General features: G+C 65.1%; 2 protein-coding genes across 6 annotated transcripts in view; one reads left to right on the top strand and one right to left on the bottom strand.

Annotated features, from left to right (window-relative positions):
• Positions 1-198: 198 nt before the first annotated feature.
• Positions 199-6,874, top strand: LOC311426135 (putative transcription factor Ovo-like 1; the record flags this gene model as incomplete). The annotated part of the gene is given in 5 exon segments (XM_084502304.1): positions 199-298; positions 3,328-3,494; positions 4,718-4,925; positions 6,518-6,627; positions 6,629-6,874. Coding segments are annotated over 5 exon segments (831 nt in total).
• Positions 6,875-11,200: 4,326 nt separating this feature from the next.
• Positions 11,201-23,959, bottom strand: part of PC (pyruvate carboxylase) — a 33,855-nt gene continuing 21,096 nt past the window's right edge. For all 5 annotated transcript variants that reach the window (XM_084502380.1, XM_084502381.1, XM_084502379.1 and 2 more), the window contains exons 14-21: positions 21,749-21,905; positions 19,669-19,909; positions 17,851-18,100; positions 16,248-16,492; positions 14,947-15,126; positions 13,487-13,735; positions 12,233-12,373; positions 11,201-11,466 (exon numbers count right to left, since the gene is read on the bottom strand). In XM_084502380.1, the coding sequence (XP_084358506.1) occupies positions 11,218-11,466; positions 12,233-12,373; positions 13,487-13,735; positions 14,947-15,126; positions 16,248-16,492; positions 17,851-18,100; positions 19,669-19,909; positions 21,749-21,905 (1,712 nt within the window). In that variant the 3' untranslated portion in view covers positions 11,201-11,217. The remainder of the gene's footprint in view (positions 11,467-12,232; positions 12,374-13,486; positions 13,736-14,946; positions 15,127-16,247; positions 16,493-17,850; positions 18,101-19,668; positions 19,910-21,748; positions 21,906-23,959) is intronic.

Below are 23,959 nucleotides of genomic sequence, written 5' to 3'. Positions count from 1 at the left end.
GGGATCTTCCACCGAAAGCGCCCTGGGATCTGGGATCCACCGCGGCAAGTGACCCGGTAGCGGCGCCCCCGGGGGCTGCGACTGCGATCCGGTGCCGAAACCAAGCGGGGCTCTGGCCCCAGCCGAGGGATCTGTCGGGGATCCGTCGGGGATCCGCTGGGGATCCGCTGGGGATCCGTTGGGGATCCGGTGCCCACCATGCCCCGCGCCTTCCTGGTGAAGAAGCCGTGCGTGGCCACGGCCAAGCGCAACTGGAGCGAGCTCCCGGACGAGCAGAGGGCTGAGATTTACGTCCCCAGTACGTGGGGGGGGTCCCGGGGGTCCGGGGGGGGGCACACACACGGGGGGGGGCACACAGGTGAGGGGGGGCACCCAGGTGTCTGGGGGGGGGACCCAGGTAAATGGGGGGGGACCCAGGTGTTTTGGGGGGGACCCAGGTGATTGGGGGGGGGGATTAGGGTTGGGGGGGGTCAGGGTTTGGGGGGGGGGCCAGGTAAATGGGGGGGGCACCCAGGTAAATGGGGGGGACCCAGGTGTTGGGGGGGACCCAGGTGATTGGGGGGGGGTCAGGTGTTGAGGGGGGGGGTCAGGGTTTGGGGGGGACACCCAGATGTTGGGGGGGGGTCAGGGTTTGGTTGGGGGACCCAGGTGTTGCGGGGGACCCAGGCGATGGGGGGGGGGTCAGATTTTTTGGGGGGGGCCCCAGGTGTTGAGGGGGGGGGATCAAGGTTGTGGGGAGGTCAGATCTGATGGGGGGGGAACCCAGATGATGAAGGGGGGGGGACACCCAGGTGACCCAAAGGGAGGGAGGGGGGGGTGAAAACGTTTGTGGGGGGGGGGCCCTTTTTCACCCTGCCCCCCCCCCCCGGCGCCAGGCCGTGATTAACCCCCTAATGACAGGCCCCGGGCACGGCCCCTCCCGGGTGGGGCCGAAGCCACGCGGCCCCCACCCACCCGTGTCCCCCCCCCCCCCCCCCCCCCACGCCCCACCCCCACTCCGGGGGGGGGGGCATTGGTGGATGTGGGGCAGCCCCGAGGGGTCCTGGGGGGGCACCGGGATGATGGGGGGGGGGGGAAAGGACCTTGGGGGGGGCACGGGGGGGGATATGGGGTCCCCAAAACCCTGAGTCCTTTATAGGGGACACCTGGGGGGGGGGGTTATGGGGTCCCCAGGCACCTGGGGGGGGGACATGGGGTCCCCAGGCACCTGGGGGGGGGCATGGGGGACACAGACACGTGGGGGGGGGCAATATGGGGTCCCCAAGGACTTGAGTCCTTTATATGGGACACTTGGGGGGGGGTTATGGGGTCCCCAGGCAGTTGGGGGGGGGCATGGGGGACATAGGCAGCTGGGGGGGGGCAATATGGGGTCCCCAAAAATACAGGTCCTTTAGGGTTTATGGGACACCTGGGGGGGGGGTTATGGGGTCACCGGGGGGGGGCATGGGGGACACAGACACCTGGGGGGGGGCAATATGGGGTCCCCAAAACCCTAAGCCCTTTATATGGGACACTTGGGGGGGGGACAGGGGGGGCCCAGGCACCTGGGGGGGGGTTATGGGGTCACCGAGGGGGGGCATGGGGGACACAGACACCTGGGGGGGGGCAATATGGGGTCCCCAAGGACTTGAGTCCTTTATATGGGACACTTGGGGGGGGGGGCACAAGGGACACCCAAGGCCCTGGGGGGGGGTTATGGGGTCCCCAGGCACAAGGGGGGGGGCAATATGGGGTCCCCAAAACCCTGAGTCCTTTATATGGGACACCTGGGGGGGGGCTATGGGGTCCCCAGGCACCTGGGGGGGCAATATGGGGTCCCCAAAACCCTGAGTCCTTTATATGGGACACTTGGGGGGGGGACAGGGGGGGCCCAGGCACCTGGGGGGGGGTTATGGGGTCACCGAGGGGGGGCATGGGGGACACAGACACCTGGGGGGGGGCAATATGGGGTCCCCAAGGACTTGAGTCCTTTATATGGGACACTTGGGGGGGGGGGCACAAGGGACACCCAAGGCCCTGGGGGGGGGTTATGGGGTCCCCAGGCACAAGGGGGGGGGCAATATGGGGTCCCCAAAACCCTGAGTCCTTTATATGGGACACCTGGGGGGGGGCTATGGGGTCCCCAGGCACCTGGGGGGGGCAATATGGGGTCCCCAAAACCCTGAGCCCTTTATATGGGACACTTGGGGGGGGGGACACCCAAGGCCCTGGGGGGGTGGGGGGGGGGGGGACACGAGGCCCGCCCGGCCACCTGGGTCCCCGCCAGGCCCTTGGGGGGGGGTGCGGGCGGGTGCTGGCGTCGCCCCCCCGGGCCCACGCGGGCGACACCCGCCGGAACCCCATAATTTGGGGCGCCGCGGCCAGAGCCGCCCCAACCGGTTGGGGGGGGGGGGGCCCCAGGGGGGTGGGGGGGGTTGGGGGGGGGTTGGGGGGGGGCCCCAACCTGCTCGGGTAAATGAGGGGGGGGGGGTTACAGGGGTTTGGGGGGGGTTACAGGGTTTTGGGGGGGGTGGTTTAATCGGGGGGGGGCTGTAATTAGTGCGGGGCTGTGATTTATGGGGTTGTCGTTTGGGTGTGGGGGGGTAATTGGGGGGGGTAATTAATTGGGGGGGTAATTGGGGGGGCTAATTGGGGGGGGGGCATTTGGGGGTCTTCATTCAGGGGAGCACATTTGGGGGGGGGCTCCTTCAGGGTGTCCCTATGGGGGGGTCCCAGTTTGTGGGGTCCTAATTGGGGGAGGTCCCCATTTGGGGTCCTCATTCAGGGGAGCACATTTGGGGGGGGCTCTTTCAGGGTGTCCCTATGGGGGGGTCCCCGTTTTTGGGGTCCTAATTGGGGGGGGTCCCCATTTGGGGTCCTAATTGGGGGGGGCATTCGGGGGTCTTCATTCAGGGGAGCACATTTGGGGGGGCTCCCTTAGGGTGTCCCTATGGGGGGGGGGTCCTCATTTGGGGCCCACATTTTGGGGGTGCCCCTAAGGGGGTCCCCATTTAGGGGTCTCCATTGGGGTGTCCCCATGGGGGGGGTCCCATATGTGGGGTTCCCATTTGGGGGGGTCTCACTGGGGACCCCAATCACGGTGCCCACTTTGGGGTCCCCTTTTTTGGAGGGGGGGGTCTCACTGAGGACCCCAATCACGGTCCCCAATTTGGGGGTCCCCTTTTTGGGGGGGGGGTCTCACTGAGGACCCCAACCACGTTCCCCAATTTGGGGTCCCCATGGGAGTCTCCCCCTTTCAGAGACCCCCATTTTACTTGAGGGGGGGGGGGTGGACCGTGTCGGGGGGGAGTTCAGACCCCCCCCCATGACCTATTTCCCCCCCCCCAGTCTGCCTGGGGGGCTGCGCCCTCCGCAGGGACCCCGAGCCGGCGGTGGCCGAGGCGCCCGCGTCCCCCGTGTCCCCCCTGGACATGACCCTGGGGGGGGCCGCTTTTGGGCCCCCCCCCATCCCCTCCCGCGCCCCCCACGGCTCCTTCCTGCACCCCAAGGGAAAAGTAAGTTTTTTAAAATTTTTTTAAAATTTTTTTATATATATTTTTTTTGGGGGGGGGGTCCTGGAGCTGGAGGGGGAGGGGGGAGATGCCCAGAATACGGGGGGGGGTCCCAGGGGTGGTGGTGGTGGGGGGGGGTCCCAGTGAATGGGGTCTTGGTAATGGGGGAGGTCACTGTTATTGGGGGGGTGGGGGGGGGCTGGGGGGGTCTTTGTGATTGGGGGGGGGGTCGTTGTGATGGGGGGGGGGGATAATTAATTGGGGGTTGTCGATAATTGGGGTTTTTCTATGATTTGGGGTTTTCTTTGATTGGGGGGGCTCAATAATTGGGGGGGGGTCCTGATGATTAGGGGGGGGGTCTTGATGATTGGGAGGGGGTCTTGATGATTGGGGGGGGTCCTGATGATTAGGGGGGGGTCCTGATGGTTGGGGGGGTGTTCTGATGATTGGGGGGGGGTCCTGATGATTAGGGGGGGTTCTGATGACTGGGGGGGGTCTCCCATGTTTTGGGGTCCCCTGATGATTAGGGGGGGGCCCTGATGATTGGGGGTGGGGTTCTGATGATTGGGGAGGGGGTCCTGATGATTAGGGGGGGGCCCTGATGATTGGGGGGGGGTCCTGATGACTGGGGGGGGTCTCCCATGTTTTGGGGTCCCCTGATGATTAGGGGGGGGCCCTGATGATTGGGGGGGGGTCCTGATGACTGGGGGGGGTCTCCCATGTTTTGGGGTCCCCTGATGATTAGGGGGGGCCCTGATGATTTGGGGGGGGGTCCTGATGATTGGGGGGGGGTCTCCCATGTTTTGGGGTCCCCTGATGATTAGGGGGGGACCCTGATGATTTGGGGGGGGGGTCCTGATGATTGGGGGGGTCTCCCATGTTTTGGGGTCCCCTGATGATTAGGGGGGGCCCTGATGATTGGGGGTGGGGTTCTGATGATTGGGGGGGGGTCCTGATGATTAGGGGGGGGCCCTGATGATTGGGGGTGGGGTTCTGATGATTGGGGAGGGGGTCCTGATGATTAGGGGGGGGGTCCTGATGATTGGGGGGGGTCTCCCATGTTTTGGGGTCCCCTAATTGGGGGTCCCCATGACAGCATCTCCTTAAGAGGGGGGGTCCCGGGGGGTCCCACCCAAAGAGGGGGGGTCCCACCTTAACCCCCCCCCTCACCCCTTTATATCTCCAGGTCCCATCGGGTCCCATCGGCGTCCCCCTCCCCGGGGGAGGGGGGGGTCCCCGTTGTTGCCGCCGGGGGGGTGCCGGGGGGGGGGGAGCTGTTCTCCTGCCCCGTGTGCCAGAAGAGTTTCGGGTTCCAGCGGATGCTGAACCGGCACCTGAAGTGCCACAGCGAGGTGAAACGCCACCTCTGCCCCTACTGCGGGAAGGGCTTCAACGACACCTTCGACCTCAAACGCCACGTCCGAACCCACACGGGTCAGGGGGGGGGACGCCGTGGGGGTGGGGGGGGTGGGGGGAGGGTGGGGAGGGGGTGGGGAGGGGAAGGGGTGGGGTGGGGTGGGGATGGGGATGGGGTGGGGTGGGGAGGGGATGGGGTGGGGATGGGGATGGGATGGGGATGGGGTGGGGAGGGGATGGGGATGGGATGGGGATGGGATGGGGAAGGGGTGGGGAGGGGATGGGGATGGGATAGGGATGGGGATGGGGATGGGGAGGGGATGGGGATGGGATGGGGATGGGGTGGGGATGGGGTGGGGTGGGGAAGGGGTGGGGAGGGGATGGGGATGGGGATGGGATGGGGTGGGGAGGGGATGGGGATGGGGATGGGGTGGGGAGGGGATGGGGATGGGATTGGGATTGGATGGGTATGGGGAATGGGATGGAAATGGGATGGGGATGGAAATGGGATGGGGATGCGATGGGATGGGGTGGGGAAGGGGTGGGGATGGGATGGGGATGGGGATGGGGATGGGGATGGGGTGGGGATGGGGTGGGGATGGGGTAGGGTGGGGAGGGGATGGGGATGGGGATGGGGATGGGGTGGGGAGGGGATGGGGTGGGGAGGGGATGGGGATGGGGTGGGGGATGGGATGGGGATGGGATGGGGATGGGGATGGGGTGGGGAGGGGATGGGGATGGGGAGGGGAAGGGGTGGGGAGGGGATGGGGATGGGATGGGGAGGGGATGGGATGGGGATGGGGATGGGGATGGGGATGGGGGATGGGATGGGGTAGGGTGGGGAGGGGATGGGGATGGGGTGGAGAGGGGATGGGGTGGGGAGGGGATGGGATGGGGATGGGGATGGGATGGGGATGGGGAGGGGATGGGGTGGGGAGGGGAAGGGGATGGGATGGGATGGGATTGGGATGGGGATGGGATGGGGATGGGGAGGGGATGGGGATGGGATGGGGAGGGGATGGGGATGGGATGGGATTGAGATGAGATTGGGATGGGGATGGAGATGGAGATGGGGATGGAAATGGGATGGGGATGGGATGGGATGGGATGGGGATGAGGAAAGGGCTTGGGATGGGGATGGAGAAGGGAATGGGGATGGGACGGGGATTGAGATGGGATTGGGATGGGGATGGAGATGGAGAAGGAGAACGGAATGGGAAAGGAGATGGGTCTGGGGATGGGGATGGGATGGGATTGGGATGAGGATGGGATGGAGATGGGGATGGGGATAGGGACAGAGATGGAGACAGAGAACAGAATAGGACAGGAGCTGGGTCTGGGGATGGGACGGGGATGGAGATGGGATGGGATTGAGATGGGATTGGGATGGGGATGGAGATGGGATGGGGATGAGGAAAGGGCTTGGGATGGGGATGGAGAAGGGGAATGGGGATGGGAAAGGAGATGGGTCTGGGGATGGAGATGGGATGGGGATGGGATTGAGATGGGATTGGGATGGGGATGGAGAAGGGAATGGGGATGGGATGAGGATGGAGATGGGATGGAGAAGGAGACCAGAACAGGACAGGAGCTGGGTTCTGGGCACCGAGCCGGATCTGGAATCCCCCCATTGACCCCATTACCCCCCCCACCCCCCTTTCATCCTCCAGGCGTGCGCCCCTACAAGTGCAGCCTGTGCGAGAAGGCGTTCACGCAGCGCTGCTCGCTGGAGTCCCACCTGAAGAAGATCCACGGCGTGGCGCAGCGCTACGCCTACAAGGGAGCGGCGCGCCAAGCTCTACGTCTGCGAGGAGTGCGGGGGCACGGCCGACAGCCAGGACGCCCACCTGGCCCACCTCCGCCAGCGCCACCCCCACAGCCCCCTCCTGGCCAAGCTGGCCCGAAAAGCCGCCGCCGCCGCCGCCGCCGCTGCTGCAGCCCCCCCACCTCCACCCCAAGCCCGTGGACCCCCCCCTTCCATCCCTGCTGCTGTTGCTGGGCCCCCCCGCCTCCTGCCGCCGCCCTAAGGGGTCGGGGGGTGAGAGCTTGGGGTGGTGGGGCAGGCGCCCTTTAGGGTTAGGGCATGACCCCTCTAGGGGCAGGGCATGACCCCTTTAGGGTTAGGGCATGACCCCTTTAGGAGCAGGGCATGCCCATTTGGGATCAGAGCCCCCACCCCTGATAAGGTCATGCCCCCTTTAGGGTCAGGCCCCACCCCTTATCAGGTCACGCCCCCTTTAGGGTCAGGTCACGCCCCCTTTAGGGTTAGGTCATGCCCCTTTAGGGTCAGGTCATGCCCCCTTGGGGTCAGGTCACACCCCTTTGGGATCAGACCCCCACCCCCAAATCAGGTCATGCCCCCTTTAGGGTCAGGCCCCACCCTTGATAAGGTCATGCCCCCTTTAGGGTCAGGCCACGCCCCCTTTAGGGTCAGGCCATGCCCCTTTGGGATCAGACCCCCACCCCCAAATCAGGTCATGCCCCCTTTAGGGTCAGGGCATGCCCCTTTGGATCTGGCCACGCCCCCTTTAGGGGAAGGCCACGCCCATATGGGATGAGACCCGCCCCCCCCCCGAATCAGGTCATGCCCCTTTAGGGTCAGGCCACGCCCCCTTGGGATCTGGCCACGCCCCCTTGGGATCAGACCCCCACCTCCGAATCAGGTCATGCCCCCTTTAGGGTCAGGCCACGCCCCCTTGGGATCTGGCCACGCCCCCTTGGGATCAGGGCACACCCCCTTGGGGATCAACCCACGCCCCATTGAGGTCCAAGCCACGCCCCCTTGGGATCAGGCCACGCCCCCAGGGAATTAACCCTACTCATTAGGGCAGCAGCCTTGCTCCATTCGAGGCAGTGGCCACGCCCCTTTAAAGCACTGACCACGCCCCCATTAAATCCCCGGCCACGCCCCTTAAAAGCATAGACCACGCCCCATTAAAGCACTGGCCACGACCTTTTGATGCACTGACCACGCCCCCTTGATGAAGTAGCCCCGCCCCCTTGGGGTTAAGCCCCGCCCCCTCCCCTTTGGGGCACCGGCTGTGCCCCTTTAAGAGGCAGGCTCCGCCCCCTTGGGGAACAGGCCACGCCCCTTTTGTGCACTGGCTCCACCCCCTACCGCGCACAAGCCACGCCCCCTTCGGGACCCCCCCAGCACCTGCCTGCACGATAGGCCCCGCCCCCTCCGCTGCTTGCACCCGCCCCTCCCCAGACCCCGCCCCTCGGGCAGGCCCCGCCCCCGGGAACACGCCACGCCCCCCGGGCTGGCCCCGCCCCAGCTGTTCCCCCCCTCCTCCCCCCCCCCCTCCCCTCTGGCGCTGTGGGCAGGGGAGGGGAGCGGCCATAAAGCTCGATGCGGTCACCTATAGGGTCCTGTGGTCGTCTGTGGGGTCCTGCGGGCACCTATAGGGCCCTGTGGTCATCTATGGGGTCCTGTGGTCGTCTATAGGGTCTTGTGGTCGTCTATAGGGCCCTGCGTTCATATATAGGGTCCCGTATTCACCTATAGGGTCCTGTGCTCATCTATGGGGTCCTTTGGTCATCTATAGGGCCCTGTGCTCTCCTACAGGGCCCTGTGGTCATCTGTGGGGTCCTGCGGTGATCTATAGGGTCCTGTATTCACCTATAGGCTGCTGTGGTCATCTATAGGGTCCTGCGGTCACCTATAGGGCCCTGTGCTCTCCTATAGGGCCTTGTGGTCACCTATAGGGTCCTGTGCTCATCTATGGGGTCCTGTATTCACCTATAGGCTTATGGGGTCATCTATAGGGTCCTGCAGTCGCCTATAGGGCCCTGTGTTCACCTATAGGGCCCTGTGGTCATCTATAGGGTCCTGCGGTGATCTATAGGGTCCTGTGCTCACCTACAGGGCCCTGTGCTCTCCTATAGGGTCTGGTGGTCATCTGTGGGGTCCAGGGGCACCTATAGGGTCCTGTATTCATCTATAGGGCCCTGTGGTCATATATAGGGTCCTGTGCTCATCTATGGGGTCCTGTATTCACCTATAGGCTTATGGGGTCATCTATAGGGTCCTGCAGTCGCCTATAGGGCCCTGTGTTCACCTATAGGGCCCTGTGGTCATCTATAGGGTCCTGCGGTGATCTATAGGGTCCTGTGCTCACCTACAGGGCCCTGTGCTCTCCTATAGGGTCTGGTGGTCATCTGTGGGGTCCAGGGGCACCTATAGGGTCCTGTATTCATCTATAGGGCCCTGTGGTCATATATAGGGTCCTGTGCTCATCTATGGGGTCCTGTATTCACCTATAGGCTGCTGTGGTCTTCTATAGGGTCCTGCGGTCGCCTATAGGGCCCTGTGCTCTCCTATAGGGTCCTGTGCTTATCTATAGAGCCCTGTATTCATCTATAGGGTCCTGTGGTCGTCTATAGGGCCCTGTGGTCACCTATAGGGTCCTGTGCTCATCTATGGGGTCCTGTATTCACCTATAGAGCCCTGTATTCACCTATAGGGTCCTGTGCTCTCCTATAGGGCCCTGTGCTCACCTATAGGCTCCCGCGTCCCCTCTGAATCCCCCCAAAACATTGCGGAGCCCCCCCCCGTGCCCCCCCCCCCCATCCCCTATAGCCCCAGGGGCCGCCTATAGCCCCCCCCTCCACCACAGTGGGGGGGGGTGGCTGGATCCTATAGGGGACACCTCTATAGGGCCTATAGGGCAGCCCCCCCAGCATGGAAACTGCGAGGTGGGGGCCACAAGGGACCTGGCTATAAGGGGGGGGGGGGCACCCTATAGGAAAGGCCCCCCCCCCCCAGCAGATGGGGGGGGGGGACACGGGGACCCTATAGGATCTATAGGGACGCAGGCAGCACGGTTAGTCCAGTCTTTATTGCCCGGGCCCCCCCTTTTCTTGGGGGGGGGCTGTGGGGAGGGGGGGGGGCAGCAGAAATCAGGGGGCCCCCCCCTTCCAGGTTTGTTCCCATGGGGGGGGGGGGGGCGCCTCCCCCCTCTCCTCCCCCCCCCAAATTCCAGTCTTTTCCCGGCCTTTGGTCACAGACTCCATTCGCCCCCCCCCCCCTTAAGTGAGGACCCCCCCCCCCAAAAAAAAAAATTTGGGGTGGGGGGGGGGCGTTTGGCATCAATATCTGGGGCAGCAGCAGCTTGGGGGGGGGAGGAGCTCACCAGGACCCCCCCCCCCAAAATTCTGAGACCCCCACTAAGGCAGCATGGCAGGGCATGGCCCCCCCCCGGGAGGGGTGGGGTGTCGCCCCCCCCCCCCCCAAAAAAAATTCCAGGGCAGAGTTAATGTAAAAAGAAAGGGGGGGGGGGTGTCTCTAAACCCCCCCCCAAAAATAAACTAAGGTTAGAGGGGACCCAAAGCTTGGGACCCCCCCTCTAGTGTGCTAGAAGCTCCCCCCCCCCCAAAAAAAAATAATAAAAAATAGTATTAAGGCCCCCAAAATATGGTGCCCCCCCCCCCAAGGGGCTGGGTTGCCCCAAAAGGGATGAATTCAGCCCAAAAAAAGGCTCAAGATGTACCCAAAGGGGCTGAAAAGCTCACAAAAAGGGACCCCCCCCCCAAAAAAAATAAAAAAAGGGGTTGGTGTGCCCCAAAAGGGATGAAATGAGCCCAAAAGGGGGAAAGGCCCCCCCGGAATGGGGTGAGCCCCCCCCGAAATGGGGTGAAACCCCCCCAAAATGGGGCGAAACTCCCCAAAAACTGGACAAACACCCCCAAAAAGGGAAGAACCCCCCCCCAAAAAAAATGGGGTGAAACCCCCTAGAAATGGGGGAGACCCCCCCCCAAAAAAAAGGATGAAATGCTCTCGAAACCGGGGTGAAATGCTCAAAACTGGGGCGAAATGCTCAAAAATAGGTGAAATGCTCAAAAATAGGTGAAATGCTCAAAAATAGGTGAAATGGTCAAAAAAAGGGTGAAATGCTCAAAAAAAGGGGGGGGGGAAGCTGGGTGGGCTGAGATTTTTTTGGGGGGGCTGAGATTTTTTTTGAGTGTGCTGAGATTTTTTTTGGGGGGCTGAGATTTTTTTTTGAGTGTGCTGAGATTTTTTTGGGGGGGCTGAGATTTCTTTTTGAGTGTGCTGAGATTTTTTTTTGAGGGGCTGAGATTTTTTTGAGGGGCTGAGATTTTTTTGGGGGGGCTGAGATTTTTTTGGGGGGGGGGCTGAGATTTTTTTTGGGGGGCTGAGATTTTTTTTTGAGTGTGCTGAGATTTTTTTTTTGAGTGTGCTGAGATTTTTTTGAGGGGCTGAGATTTTTTTTGAGGGGCTGAGATTTTTTTGGGGGGCTGAGATTTTTTTTTGAGTGTGCTGAGATTTTTTTTTGAGGGGCTGAGATTTTTTTTTGAGTGTGTTGGGATTTTTTTTTGTTTTTGGGGTGCCCCCCCCCCCAAAAAAAAATTACTCTATCTCCACGATGAGGTCGTCGCCCTCCAGGCTCATGCCGGGGCGCACGTGGAGGCGGGCGACCGTGCCCCCCAGGGGGGCCGTGACCACCGTCTCCATCTTCATGGCGCTGAGCACGCAGAGGGGGGCCCCCTTCTCCACCCGCTCCCCCACCTCCACCCTCACCTCCACCACCTCCCCCGGCATGGGGGCCCCCACCTGCCCCTTGGCCCCCCGATCGGCCTTGGGGTGCACGTGCATCTCCTTTTTTTTTTGGGGGGGGGGAGAAAAGAAATATAAGGGAGGGGGGAGAAAAAAATATAAGGGGGAGAGAAAAAATATATAAGGGGGGGAGAAAAAAATATATAAGGGGGGAGAAAAAAAATATAAGGGGGGGAGAAAAAAATATAAGGGGGGGGAGAGAAAGAAAAAAAAATATAAGAGGGGGGAGAAAAAAATATAAGGGGGGGGGAAAATATAAGGGGGGGGAGAGAGAAGAAAAATATAGGGGGGGGGTTGGTATGGGTGCCCTGTTTTGTGAGATGCCCCCCTCGTTTCCATCAGGACCCCCCCCCAAGTCCCCTATGACCCCCCCATGTCTCCCAGGACCCCCTCCATATTCCCCAGGGCCCCCCCATGTCCCCTATGATCCCCCCACATCCCCTAGGACCCCCCCATATGTCCCAGGACCCCCCCATGCCCCCCCATCCCCCGTGACCCCCCCACTCCCCCCCTTGACCCCCCCAGACCCCTCCCTACCCCCCCAATCCCCCTCCAACCCCCCCCAACCCCCCCTCCAACCCCCCCAATACCCCCCCCGCCCCCCCCCACACCCCAAAACCCTCCTGCATCCCCCGTGCCCCCCCCCACTCCCCCCCTTGACCCCTCCAGCCCCCTCCCTACCCCCCCAATCCCCCTCCAACCCCCCCCAACCCCCCCTCCAACCCCCCCAATCCCCCCTCCAACCCTCCCCAATCCCCCCTCAACCCCCCCCCAGCCCCCCCCCGGCCCCCCCCCGACCCCCCCCCACCTTTAAGGCCTGCGTGTCGCGCACGAGGATGGAGCGCAGCTGCCCGTTGAGCTCGAAGAAGACCTCGCGCTGCCCGGCCGCGTTCAGGTCGCCCAGCGCCAGCGCCTTGATGTGCAGCGTCTTGCCCCGCTCCAGCTCCACCTGCGCCGGGGGGGGGCTCGGGGTGAGCGTGCAAGGGCGTGCGAGGGTGTGTGAGGGCGTGTGAGGGTGTGCGAGGGCGTGTGAGAGTGTGCAAGGGTGTGCAAGAGCGTGCAAGGGTGTGCAGGAGTGTGCAAGGGTGTGAGAGGGCGTGAGAGGGCGTGCGAGGGAGTGTGAGAGCGTGCAAGGGTGTGCAAGGGTGTGCAAGAGCGTGCAAGGGTGTGAAGGGGTGTGCAAGGGTGTGAGAGGGCGTGTGAGAGCGTGCAAGGGTGTGCGAGGGTGTGCAAGGGTGTGCAGGAGCGTGCAAGGGTGTGAGAGGGCGTGCAAGGGCGTGTGAGGGTGTGCGAGGGCGTGTGAGAGTGTGCAAGGTGTGTGGGAGTGTGCAAGGGTGTGCAAGGCGTGTGAGAGTGTGCAAGGGTGTGCAAGGGCGTGTGAGGGCATGCAAGGGCATGCAAGGGTGGGTGAGGGCGTGCAAGGGTGTGCAAGAGCGTGCAAGGGTGTGAAGGGGTGTGCAAGGGTGTGAAAGGGTGTGAAGGGGTGTGCAAGGGCGTGTGAGGGTGTGCAAGAGTGTGAAGGGGTGTGCAAGGGTGTGAAAGGGTGTGCAAGGGTGTGCAGAAGTGTGCAAGGGCGTGTGAGGGCGTGCAATGGTGTGAGAGGGCGTGCAAGGGTGTGAGAGAGTGTGCAAGGGTGTGCAGGAGCGTGCAAGGGTGTGAGAAGGTGTGCGAGGTGTGTGGGAGTGTGCAAGGTGCGTGGGAGTGTGAGGGTATGGAGGAGCGTGCAAGGGCGTGCAAGGGTGTGTGGGAGTGTGCAAGGGTGTGAAGGAGAAGCCCCGCCCACCCCCACAAGCCCCGCCCACCCCTCTCCCACACCAACCCCTGTTCCACCCCAGTCCCCTCCCACCCCCAAGCCCCTCCCACCCGAAGCCCCGCCCACCCCAAGCCCCGCCCACCCCCCACAAGCCCCTCCCACCCCCACAAGCCCCGCCCACCCCTCACCCACATCAAGCCCTGCTCCACCCCAGTACCCCTCCCACCCCAACCCCTCCCACCCCAAGCCCCTCCCACCCCAAACCCCGCCCACCCCAAGCCCCTCCCACCCCCCATAAGCCCCGCCCACCTCGAACTCCTCGGCGATGGTGGGCCCCTCCAGGAAGAGGCGGGTGCCCAGGCAGGAGACGGGGCCGAAGCTGGAGGCGAAGGCGCGGAAGTCGCCGTACACCTTGGGGTACAGCGCGGCCGACAGCAGCTCCTCGGGGCTGGGGGGGGCCCCGTCCCGCGCCCCCAGCTCCTGGCTCAGCGCCTCGAAGTCCAGGGGGGGCAGCGAGGCCCCCGGGCGCCCCTCCACCCGCGGCAGGTCCTTCAGCACCTGGATATGGGGGGGGGAGAAGGATGCTGGTGTTGCCATGGCGACTGCTGGCATGGCAACCGGGTGATAGGAGCTGTTGCTAGGGGCTGTTGCCATGGCAACCGGCTGTAGGACCTGTTGCTAGGGGCTGTTGCCATGGCAACTGGTTGTAGGACCCGTTAATAAGGGCTGTTGCCATGGCAACCAGCTGTAGAACCCGTTGCTAAGGGCTGTTGCCATGGCAACCAGCTGTAGGACCCTTTACTAAGGGCTGTTGCCATGGCAACCGGCTGTAGCATCCTTTATTAATAGCTGTTGTCATGGCAACGGGCTGTAGGACCCTTTACTAAGGGCTGTTGTCATGGCAACGGGCTGTAGGACCCGTTGCTAAGGGCTGTTGCCATGGCAACCAGGCACTAGGACCTGTTGCTAGGGTCTGTTGCCATGGCAACCGGCTGTAGGACCCGTTGCTAAGGGCTGTTGCCATGGCAACCGGCTGTAGGACCGTTGCTAGGGGCTGTTGTCATGGCAACCGGGCACTAGGACCCATTGCTAGGGGCTGTTGCCATGGCAACCAGCTGTAGGACCTGTTGCTAGGGGCTGTTGCCATGGCAACGGGCTGTAGGACCCTTTACTAAGGGCTGTTGTCATGGCAACCGGCTGTAGGACCCGTTGCTAAGGGCTGTTGCCATGGCAACCGGCGCTGGTACCCGTTGCTATGCTGGGCCCATCGTCATGGCAACGAATCCTGCCTGCCTCCTGCAGCAAAGCCTCCCAGTCCCTTCCCAGTGCATCCCAGTGCCCCCCAGTTCTCTCTAGTCCTCTCCCAGTGCCCCCCCGGTCCTCTCCTAGTGTCCCCCCAGTCCCCTCCCAGTCCTCCCAGTCCCCTCCCAGTCCTCCCAGTTCCCCCCAGTCCTCCCTAGTCCCCTCCTAGTGCCCCCCCAGTCCCCTCCCAGTCCTCCCAGTTCTCCCAGTCCCCTCCCAGTGCCCCCCAGTCCTCCCTAGTCCCCTCCCAGTGCCCCCCAGTCCCCTCCCAGTGCATCCCAGTCCCTTGCACCCCCCCCCAGCACTCTCCCAACCCCTCCCAGCCCCACCCAGCACCCTCCCAGCGCTCCCCAGTCCCTCCCAGTACCCCCCCAAACCCTTCCCAGTTACCCTCCAATCCACCCCAGCTCCCTCCCAGCTCTCCCAGTTTCCCTCCCAGCCCCTTCCCAGTCCCTCCCACAACTCACCCGGGAGCGGAAGGGCTCGGGGAAGCCCCCCGGGGGGGTGCCGATGTAGCCCTGCAGGAATTCCACCACGGAGACGGGGAAGGAGAGCTCGTCCGCCCGCGCCTCCACCTCCTCGCGGGACAGCCCGTTCTGCACCATGAACTGCGCCAGGTCCCCCACCACCTTGGACGACGGCGTCACCTGCCCCCCGAAAACGGCCCCCAAAACCGGCGTCACCCAGCGCGGTGGCACCCCAGGGTGGCGCCCTGCCCGGGGAGGGCACCATGATGGTGTTTCTAGAGGGAGAGTCGCATAAAGAGGAACCATGGGGAGCACCCAACCTGTGGGGAGCACCCATCCCGTGGAGAGCACCCAACCCATGGGGAGCACCCAACCCATGAAGATCATCCCATGAAGACCACCCACCCCATGAAGACCACCCACCCCATGGAGACCATCCCATGGAGAACACCCATCCCATGGAGAGCACCCATCCCATGGAGAGCACCCAACCCATGAAGAGCACCCAACCCATGGAGACCACCCCATGAAGACCACCCACCCAATGGAGAGGATCCCATGAAGACCACCCACCCCATAGAGAGCACCCACCCCATGGAGAGCATCCCACAAAGACCACCCATCCCATAGAGACCACCCACCCAATGGAGAGGATCCCATGAAGACCACCCATCCCATGAAGAGCACCCAACCCGTGGAGAGCACCCATCCCATGAAGAGCACCCAACCCATGGAGAGCACCCATCCCATGAAGACCACCCACCCCATGAAGACCACCCCATGAAGAGCACCCAACCCATGGAGAGCACCCCATTGAGACCACCCACCCCATTGAGACCACCCATCCCATAGAGAGCACCTCGACCCATGGAGAGCACCCAACCCATGAAGACCATCCCACGAAGACCACCCATCCCATGAAGACCACCCACCCAACGGAGGGGATCCCATGAAGATCACCCATCCCATGGAGAGCACCCAACCCATGGAGAGCACCCAACCCATGGAGACCACCCACCCCCTGAAGACCACCCACCCCATGAAGAGCGTCCCATTGAGACCACCCACCCCATGGAGACCACCCACCCCAGGGAGCCCACCCCACAACCACCACCCCACGGAGACCACCCCATTGAGACCACCCACCCCATGAAGAGCACCCATCCCATGAAGACCACCCACCCCATGAAGACCACCCATCTCATAGAGAGCACCCAACCCATGAAGACCATCCCACGAAGACCACCCACCCAACGGAGGGGATCCCATGAAGACCACCCACCCCCCGCCCCCACCCTCACCTTAATGAGATCCCCCAGGATCTTGTTGGCCTCGGCGTAGGCTCTCTTCACCTCCTTGAACTTGTGGCCCAGCCCCATGGCGTGGGCCTGGAAGTGGAGGTTGGTGTACTGCCCCCCCGGGATCTCGTTCTCGTAGACGTCCGCGTTGCCCGACTTCATGGTGGCCGTGCAGTCGAAGGCGGCGTAGAGCGCCCGCGCCGCCTCCCAGTACTCGCTGTACTCGAACACCCGCTCCAGCGCGATGCCTGGGGGGGGGGGGGGACGAGGCGTGAGGTTTGGGGAGGGGGACGACCCTGGGGGGGTGCCGCGCTTGGCGGGGCAGCAAGGGTTGGGGGGAAGCCGTGGAGGGGGCGTCCGAGGGGTTGGGCGCAATGGTGGGGTTGTGGTGGCGTTGGCATGGCCGTGGTGGCATTGGTGTGGCCGTGGTGGCATCACCAGGATCATGGTGGCATTGGCATGGCCATGGTGGCATTGGCAGGGCCGTGGTGGTGTTGGCATGGCCATGGTGGCATTGGTGTGGCCGTGGTGGCATCACCAGGATCGTGGTGGCATTGGCATGGCCGTGGTGGCATTGGCGTGGCCGTGGTGGCGTTGGCATGGCCGTGGTGGCATTGGCAGGATCGTGGTGGCATTGGCATGGCCGTGGTGGCGTTGGCATGGCCGTGGTGGCATCACCACGGCCAGGGGAGGATTGGCAGGATGGCGGTGGCATTGCCATCACCACAGTGGCATTGCCGTGACCACGATGGCACCGACACGATTTTGGTAGCATCTCCACGACCACGGTGCCACCTCCATGGCCACGGTAGCATCACCACGACCACGATACCACCCCCACAACCACGATTCCACCCCCATGACCACGATATCACCCCCACGACCACAATACCCCCCCCCCAACCACAGGACCACCCCCACAACCACAAGACCCCCCCCACGACCACAAGACCACCCCCACAACCACGTTATCACCCCCACGACCACGATTCCACCCCCACGGCCACGATTGCACCCCCACGACCCCGATACCAGCCCCACGACCACGTTATTGCCCCCATGACCACGATACCACCCCCATGACCACAATACCCCCCCCACGACCACAAGACCACCCCCACAACCACGTTATCACCCCCACAACCACGATTCCACCCCCACAACCACAAGACCCCCCCTACAACCACGATACCCCCCCCACAACCACAAGACCACCCCCACGACCACGATTCCACCCCCATGACCACGATACCCCCCCCACGACCACAAGACCCCCCCTACAACCACAATACCCCCCCCACGACCACATTATCACCCCCACGACCCTGATACCCCCCCCACAACCACGATTCCACCCCCACAACCACAGGACCACCCCCACGACCACGTTATCACCCCCACGACCACAAGACCACCCCCACCACCACCCTACCCCCCCCCCCCAACCACAATACCCCCCCCACAACCACAGGACCACCCCCTCGACCACGATACCCCCCCCACGACCACCCTACCCCCACCACCCACCACCTCGTGGACCACCCCCACCACCACCCTACCACCCCCCCCACCACCTCGTGGCCCCCCCCCCCCACCACCCCCTTACCCGTATCCAGCGGGGTCCCCCGGGCGCAGGCCACCAGGGCGCCCATGCTGGGCTGCGAGGTCATCCCGGCCATGGCGTCCACGGCCACGTCCACCACGTCGGCGCCGGCGTGGGCGGCCGCCAGCATGGAGGCCACGGCGGCCCCGGCGGTGTCGTGGGTGTGGACGTGGAGGGGCACCTCGGGGAAACGGTCCCGCAGGGCCCCCACCAGCAAGCGGGCGGCCGCCGGGGTCAGCAGCCCCGCCATGTCCTGGGGAAGGGGGGTTTTGGGGGGTGAGGGGGGGGGTCCTAAATCCCATCCTGAGCCCCCCCACTCCTGTCCTGACCCCCCACCCCGAGGGGTAGGAGTATGCTGAGTTTCTGATTCCAGATCCTAAAAGCTGTCCCAAGACATCCTAAATGTCCCAGGACCCCCAAATCCCCCTTCTGCCCCCCCCCCAGGACCCATCCTAAATGCCCCAGGATCCCCAAATCCCCCTTCTGCCCCCCCCAGGACCCATCTCAAGCCCCCCCAAACCCAACCCAAACCCCCCAGCATCCCCAAATCCCCCTTCTGCCCCCCCCCCCAGGACCCACCCCAAACCCCCCAGGATCCCCAAATCCCCCTTCTGCCCCCCCCCGGACCCATCCTAAATGCCCCAGGATCCCCAAATCCCCCTTTTGCCCCCCCCAGGACCCATCTCAAGCCCCCCCAAACCCAACCCAATCCCCCCAGGATCCCCAAATCCCCCTTCTGCCCCCCCATACCCATCCCAAGCCCCCCCCTCCAGGAACCCCCAACCCCCACAACACCCCCCAAATCCCCCTCCCCATGCCCCATACCCCTCTCCCACCCCCCCAGGACCCCCCTCCCCATACCCTAGGGACCCCCAACCCCCCTAAATCCCCCTCCCCACACCCCATACCCCTCTCCCACCCCCCCAACGCCCCCCTCCTCACACCCCACGGACCCCCAACCCCCCCAACACCCCCCCAGCTCCCCTTTCCCACCCCCCAGGCTCCCCCTCCCCATATCCCAGGGACCCCCAACCCCCCCAACACCCCCTCCCCACACCCCACGGACCCCCAATCCCCCCCAACACCCCCCAACTCCCCCTCCCCATACCCTAGGGACCCCCAACCCCCACAACACCCCCCAAATCCCCCTCCCCATGCCCCATACCCCTCTCCCACCCCCCCAGGACCCCCCTCCCCATACCCTAGGGACCCCCAACTCCTATAACACCCCCCCAACTCCCCCTCCCCATACCCTAGGAACCCCCAACCCCTATAACACCCCCCAAATCCCCCTCTCCATGCCCCATACCCCTCTCCCAGCCCCCCAGGACCCCTTTCCCCATACCCTAGGGACCCCCAACCCCCCCAACACTCCCCAAATCCCCCTCCCCACACCCCATACCCCTCTCCCACCCCCCCAACCCCCCCCATCTCACACCCCACGGACCCCCAACCCCCCCAACACCCCCTCCCCATACCCCAGGGACCCCCAGCCCCCCCAACACCCCCTCCCCATACCCTAGGGACCCTAAACGCCCCCTCCCCACACCCCATACCCCTCTCCCACCCCCCCAACCCCCCTCTCCTCACACCCCACGGACCCCCAGCCCCCCCAACACCCCCCAACTCCCCCTCCCCATGCCCCATACCCCTCTCCCAGCCCCCCAGGCCCCCCCTCCCCATACCCTAGGGACCCCCAACCCCTATAACACCCCCCAAATCCCCCTCCCCACACCCCATACCCCTCTCCCACCCCCCCCAGCTCCCCCTCCCCATACCCTAGGGACCCCCAACCCCCCCCAAACCCCCCCCCCCCAAGACCTTAATGCAGAGGATGTGGGTGCCGGCGGCCACCAGCTCTCGGGCCAGCCCCAGGTAGTAGTCGAGGTCGTACTTGGTGCGGGTGGGGTCGGCCACGTCCCCCGTGTAGGACAGGGCGGCCTCCACCACGGCCCCCGCCCGCCCCACGGCCTCCACCCCCAGCAGGAGGTTGGGGAGGTAATTGAGGGCGTCGAAGACGCGGAAGATGTCCATGCCGTTGGCCGCCGCCACCTCGCAAAAACTGGGGGGGACATCACGGGGTGGGGGGGGGACGTGAGGACCCCCCCCCATCCGTCCCCGCAGCCCATGGTGGCCCCATGTCCCCCCCAGGACCCCCATCTCCCCTATAGTCCCATAGCCCTTGATGTGCCCCAACTCCCCCCATGGACCCCCCACGTCCCCAGGGACCCCCCCACATCCCCAGGGACCCCCACATCCCCCCCAAATCCCCATATGACCTCAGGGACCCCCACATCCTCCTGACCCCCCCATGTCCCTATATGACCCCATCTCACCATGCACCCCCCACCCACCCCCATGCCCCATCTTCCCATGCACCCCCAAACCCCCCCTGTCCCCACATGTCCCCAGGGACCCCCACATCCCCCCCCAATCCCCCATGACCCCATACGACCCCAGGGACCCCCACGTCCCCTCTGACCCTCCACGTCCCTGTATGACCCCATCTCCCCATGCACCCCCCCACACCCCATCTCCCCGTGCCCCCCCCAATCCCCTGCACCCCCCCAAACCCCCCATGACCCCATACGACCCCAGGGACCCCTACACCCCCCAAATCCCCATACAACCCCAGGTAACCCCCACATCCCCCCCAGATCCCCATATGACCCCAGGTACCCCCACATCCTCTCTGACCCTCCACATCCCTATACGACCCCAGGGACCCCCGCATCCCCCCCATGACCCCATACGACCCCAGGTACCCCTACATCCCCCCCAAATCCCCATACGACCCCAAGGACCCCCACATCCCCCCCCCAATCCCCCAAATCCCCATATGACCCCAGGTAACCCCACATCCTCCTTACCCCCCACGCCCCTATACGACCCCATCACCTCCCCATGCCCCCCCACACCCCCACATTCCCCCCCCCAACCCCCCATGACCCCATACGACCCCAGGGACCCCCACACCCCCCCCAACCCCCCATGACCCCATACGACCCCAAGGACCCCCACATCCCCCCCCCAACCCCCCATGACCCCATACGACCCCAAGGACCCCCACATCCCCCCCCCCAACCCCCCATGACCCCAGGTAACCCCACATCCTCCTTACCCCCCACGCCCCTATACGACCCCATCACCTCCCCATGCCCCCCCACACCCCCACATGCCCCCCCCAACCCCCCATGACCCCATACAACCCCAAGGACCCCCAATCCCCCCCAAATCCCCATATGACCCCAGGTAACCCCACATCCTCCTGACCCCCCACGCCCCTATATGACCCCCTCACCTCCCCATGCCCCCCCACACCCCCACATTCCCCCCCCCAACCCCCCATGACCCCATACGACCCCAGGGACCCCCACATCCCCCCCAAATCCCCATGTGACCCCAGGTAACCCCACATCCTCCTTACCCCCCACGCCCCTATATGACCCCATCACCTCCCCGTACCCCTCCCACACCCCCTGCGCTCCATCTCCCCGTGCCCCCCCAACCCCCCATGACCCCATACAACCCCAGGGACCCCCACATCCCCCCCCCAATCCCCCATGACCCCATACGACCCCAGGGACCCCTACATCCTCCTGATCCCCCATGTCCCTATATGACTCCAGGGACCCCCACATCCCCCCCCCAACCCCCCATGACCCCATACGACCCCAGGGACCCCCGCATCCCCCCCATGACCCCATACGACCCCAAGGACCCCCACATCCCCCCCCCAACCCCCCAAATCCCCATATGACCCCAGGTAACCCCACATCCTCCTTACCCCCCACGCCCCTATATGACCCCATCACCTCCCCGTGCCCCCCCAACACCCCCCTCACACCCCCTCCACCCCCCCCACACCCCCCCCGGACCCCCCAAACCCCCCCCCCCGTACCGGTAGATGACGTTGTCGGGGTAGTTGGTGTACCCCACGGCGTTGGCGCCGCGCAGCAGCATCTGGAAGGGGACGTTGGGGACCAGGCGCCGCAGCTCCCGCAGCCGCTCCCAGGGGCACTCGTGCAGGAAGCGCATGGCCACGTCGAAGGTGGCGCCTGCGGGGGGGGCGTCCTGAGGGCAGGGGGAGGGGCCTCGGGAAGCCACGCCCACCCCCAAGCCCCGCCCACTTCCCCCAAGCCACGCCCCTGTTGTGAAAGCCCCGCCCCCTTGCACCAATCGCCGCCCGTGCCCTGCCTCGTGTGCATGGCCCCAGTGCTCCCTGCTGCACGTGTGAGGCCACGCCCCCTTGAGACACACCCATTTTAAGCCACGCCCATTTGAGACACACCCCCTTAAGCCACGCCCCCCTGTGACACACCCACTTAAGCCACGCCCCCTTGCAGCAATCCCCTCCTGCCTCGTATGCACGGCTCCTGTGCTCCATGCTACATGTGTGAGGCCACACCCCTTTAAGCCCCGCCCACTTGGGACACACCCCTTTAAGCCCCGCCCCCTTGAGGCACACCCCTCTAAGCCACGCCCACGTCAAGCCACGCCCTCTGGTGAAGCCCTGCCCTGGGAAGCCCCGTCCCCTCATGTCTCCTCCCAGCCAAGTACTGCTGCAGCCCCGCCCACCCCTTCCAAGCCCCTCCCCCCTCCTTCCAGGCCCCGCCCCCTCATGCCTCCCCAGTAGGACTCCCAGCCAAGCACTGCTGCAGCCCCACCTACCCCTTCCAGGCCCCGCCCCCTCCTCCCAGGCCCCGCCCACCCCCCAAGGCCCCTCCCACCCCCCCAGGCCCCTTGAGACCCCATCCACCCCAGACCCCCACTAGACACCCCCTGATCCCAGACCCCGCCCCCCGTCTCCCAGGCCCCGCCCACCCCCCTTAGGCCCCGCCCACCCCCTGAGGCCCCGCCCCCTGACCTCCCCAGGTCTCCATGCTGCAGAGGAGGCTTAGGGCATGCACCACGAAGGGGGCAACACCCACCCCCCTTAAGCCCCTCCCACACCCCTAAGGCCCCTCCCACCCCCCTGAGGCCCCTCCCCCCGCCCCGAGGCCCCGCCCCCTGACCTCCCCAGGTCTCCATGCTGCAGAGGGGGCTGAGGGCCTGCGCCACGAAGGGGGCGACACCCACCCCCATGAGACCCCTTCCACTCCTGAGACCACGCCCCCTTCTCCCAGGCTCCACCCCCTTCTCCCAGACCCCGCCCACCCCTCCAGGCCCATTGAGACCCCATTCACCCCAGACCCCCTCTAGATGCCCCATCCCCATGGTGCCCCGCCCACCCCTCCCAGGCCCCGCCCCCTGCTCCAAGGCCCCGCCCACACTCCTAAGGCCCCGCCCACACTACGGAGGCCCCGCCCACCCCTCCAGGCCCATTGAGACCCCATCCACCCCAGACCCACCCCAGATGCCCTGTCCCCATGGTGCCCCGCCCCCTCCTCCCACGCCCCTCCCACCCCCCTTAGGCCCCGCCCCCCGCCCCGAGGCCCCGCCCCCTGACCTCCCCAGGTCTCCATGCTGCAGAGGGGGCTGAGGGCGTGCGCCACGAAGGGGGCGACACTCACCCCCATGAGACCCCTCCCACTCCGGAGACCACGCCCCCTTCTCCCAAGCTCCACCCCCTCCTCCCAAGCCCCGCCCTCTCCTCCCAGACCCTACCCACCCCTCCAGGCCCCTTGAGACCCCATCCACCCCAGATGCCCTGTCCCCATGGTGCCCCGCCCACCCCTCCCAGGCCCCGCCCCCTGCTCCAAGGCCCCGCCCACACTCCTAAGGCCCCGCCCACACTACGGAGGCCCCGCCCACCCCCCCAGGCCCATTGAGACCCCATTCACCCCAGACCCCCTCTAGATGCCCCATCCCCATGGTGCCCCGCCCACCCCCCTTAGGCCCCGCCCACCCCCCCTGAGGCCCCGCCCACCCCCCTTACGCCCCTCCCACCCCCCTCAGGCCCCGCCCCCTGACCTCCCCAGGTCTCCATGCTGCAGAGGAGGCTTAGGGCATACGCCACGAAGGGGGCGACGCCCACCCCCATGAGACCCCTCCCACTCCGGAGACCACGCCCCCTTCTCCCAAGCTCCACCCCCTCCTCCCAAGCCCCGCCCCCTCCTCCCAGACCCTACCCACCCCTCCAGGCCCCTTGAGACCCCATCCACCCCAGATG

The sequence above is a fragment of the Aythya ferina genome (assembly GCF_964211825.1).
Source record: "Aythya ferina genome assembly, chromosome: 38".
In the NCBI taxonomy this organism is placed as follows: Eukaryota; Metazoa; Chordata; class Aves; order Anseriformes; family Anatidae; genus Aythya; species Aythya ferina.
Note: the sequence above shows the minus strand (reverse complement) of the source record. Positions and strands in the feature narration are given on the sequence as shown.